The sequence below is a fragment of the Cyprinodon variegatus genome, unplaced genomic scaffold (genome assembly GCF_000732505.1).
Source record: "Cyprinodon variegatus isolate N-32 unplaced genomic scaffold, C_variegatus-1.0 Scaffold534, whole genome shotgun sequence".
Taxonomy (NCBI): Eukaryota; Metazoa; Chordata; class Actinopteri; order Cyprinodontiformes; family Cyprinodontidae; genus Cyprinodon; species Cyprinodon variegatus.
In genome coordinates this window covers 346,397-348,320 of record NW_015150987.1, presented here as the reverse complement: position 1 = coordinate 348,320, position 1,924 = coordinate 346,397, and the positions used below count along the sequence as shown (strand labels likewise).

General features: G+C 49.0%; 1 protein-coding gene across 3 annotated transcripts in view; it reads right to left on the bottom strand.

Annotated features, from left to right (window-relative positions):
* Positions 1 to 1,395, bottom strand: part of LOC107095255 (bcl-2/adenovirus E1B 19 kDa-interacting protein 2-like protein) — a 16,929-nt gene extending 15,534 nt beyond the window's left edge. Inside the window, exon 1 of one of the 3 annotated variants that reach the window (XM_015391271.1) lies at positions 1,241 to 1,395. In XM_015391271.1, the coding sequence (XP_015246757.1) occupies positions 1,241 to 1,284 (44 nt within the window). In that variant the 5' untranslated portion in view covers positions 1,285 to 1,395. Of the gene's footprint in view, positions 1 to 926; positions 1,184 to 1,240 lie in introns of those variants that run through there. The other 2 variants (XM_015391269.1, XM_015391270.1) reach the window with 2 other exon arrangements.
* Between the last annotated feature and the right edge of the window lie 529 nt (positions 1,396 to 1,924).

Here is a 1,924-nt window from a genome sequence, read left to right as displayed (position 1 = left end):
CGGAGAGTCTCCAGACTGATCTGCGAGTGAAACCTTGAAAGCTCGCGAGATCAGGATGGTCTCACGAGGCTAGCGTTCTCCTGGGTGTGCATATTTTTTTTACTCTGACTCCACAGTTTCACTGAATTACAGGGTCTGACCAGGAGATGATGCTTCTCTTTGGACCTTAATGTCCACAAATCACGACAGAATATTTTATTACAAATATTGATGTTTATAAAGGAATTATAGGGAACCAGCCAAGGACCCATCAAGGGAAGTGGGGTGATTTGGAATGGCTACTGCTGTATGTCTGTACCAGAAGAATGTTCTTCGTCTCTAGGATTGTTTTAAAGACTCCAGGAGCTCCTGCAGGACTTCCAGCGGAGGCTCAATGTCTGGTTCCTGAAGAAGCTCCAAGTTCCTTTAAAAAGACAATGAGGGGAGCTGCAGAACGGTTCAGAGAAGCAGGTGTTCTTCAGCTTTCAGAAGGGCTTCAATGTATGCTATACTAACAGAGTAGATCCTACAACAGTTCCTGGATCTGGATTGGTTCCAGCCAGTCTCTGTGTTCTTCAGGTATGATCCTGGACCTTGAATCTCTCCGTTTTCCCCTTGGATCCAAATACAAGCTCAGATCAAAGACTAAATTCACAGATTAATGACCCAGATGGTTTCTCATCTTCCTCTACCTTCAGGCGCCCCACCAACCTCCGCTCTGATTGGAGTTGCAGCTGGGGTGGATAGAGGTGCGAGGTCAGGGTCAGAGCCCTGTTTACTTCAGGTTCAGAACTCACTGTGGGAGATTTCACACACGGCTTCAGATGGATGTCAGGATAATGGATCTGTTCTCCTCTAAACCTTTTAATCGCACTCTAACAGAACCTTCTGAACCCGGGATGTTCTCCTCCCAGCAGAACCTTCTAGGCATTTTATAATCCTCTGACCTGATATCCAGCATAAGCCAATCAGGAGCAGATCTTCCTCGTGACATCATCGATAACTAACCAGCCCCGCTGCATCTGGACCAGAACCTGTTCCATTCTCAGTACAGTCATGTCTCTGAAGCAGGACTGGATCAGGACTGAAGCAGAACCATTGAGCAGTGACAGTAGCACCGCGATGCCTTCATGAAGAGTCAGGAAGAACCAGCGTCAGCACCAGAAATGCAAGTTCCTCTGTGAGCCGGAGCAGGAAGCACACAGACACACACTCACACGCACTCTGAGGTTCTGCTGCGCCTGTCAGAACCTCTGCTCACCTGTCCTCTGCTGTCCTGACCATCTGCCCAGCGGGGGAGCTCATGATGTCACAGCGATGTCACAGCGTGTTCTGATCTGCATGTATGACCGGCTTGCTGTTGGTGTGTGTGTGTGTGTGTGTGTGTCTTCCTCCTTCTGAGTTCTCTCTCTCTCTCTCTCCACTCTAACTCTATGCGACTCGCCCTGTGACTGTCTGACAGGTCTGACTGCATTTCAGTGCAGAGCTGCCGTCTGATTGGCCGAGGCTCACCTGGTCTGCGCAGACACCTGAGCTGCAGCAGCCCTTCATTAACATCCACCAATCACAGCGAGGGATGAAGAGCTGGGAAGCTGCAGGGTCCTAAAGCCCACTGCGTCCTCATCTGTTCTTAAGAACTTCAGCCAGAAGTTCTGCTCAGATGTTTTCGCTCCGGATCGGTTCTGGTTTCCATCTTTAACTGTTGGACTCCATTCTGTTCAGACTGTTATCAGGGTTCCCAACCAGAACAGTCCAGAATTTACAAGGACGTTTTACAGACAGGGCCACCTTATTGATCAGCTCTGATCCAGAAGTCTGACGGTTTGTTCTGGTGAAATCTGAACAGCTGGAACTGATCTGGATCAACTGATCCTGCTGCAGATTAAACATCCTTAGAGCTGGTTCTGACCCACTGATCTGGATCAACTGATCCTGCTGCAGATTA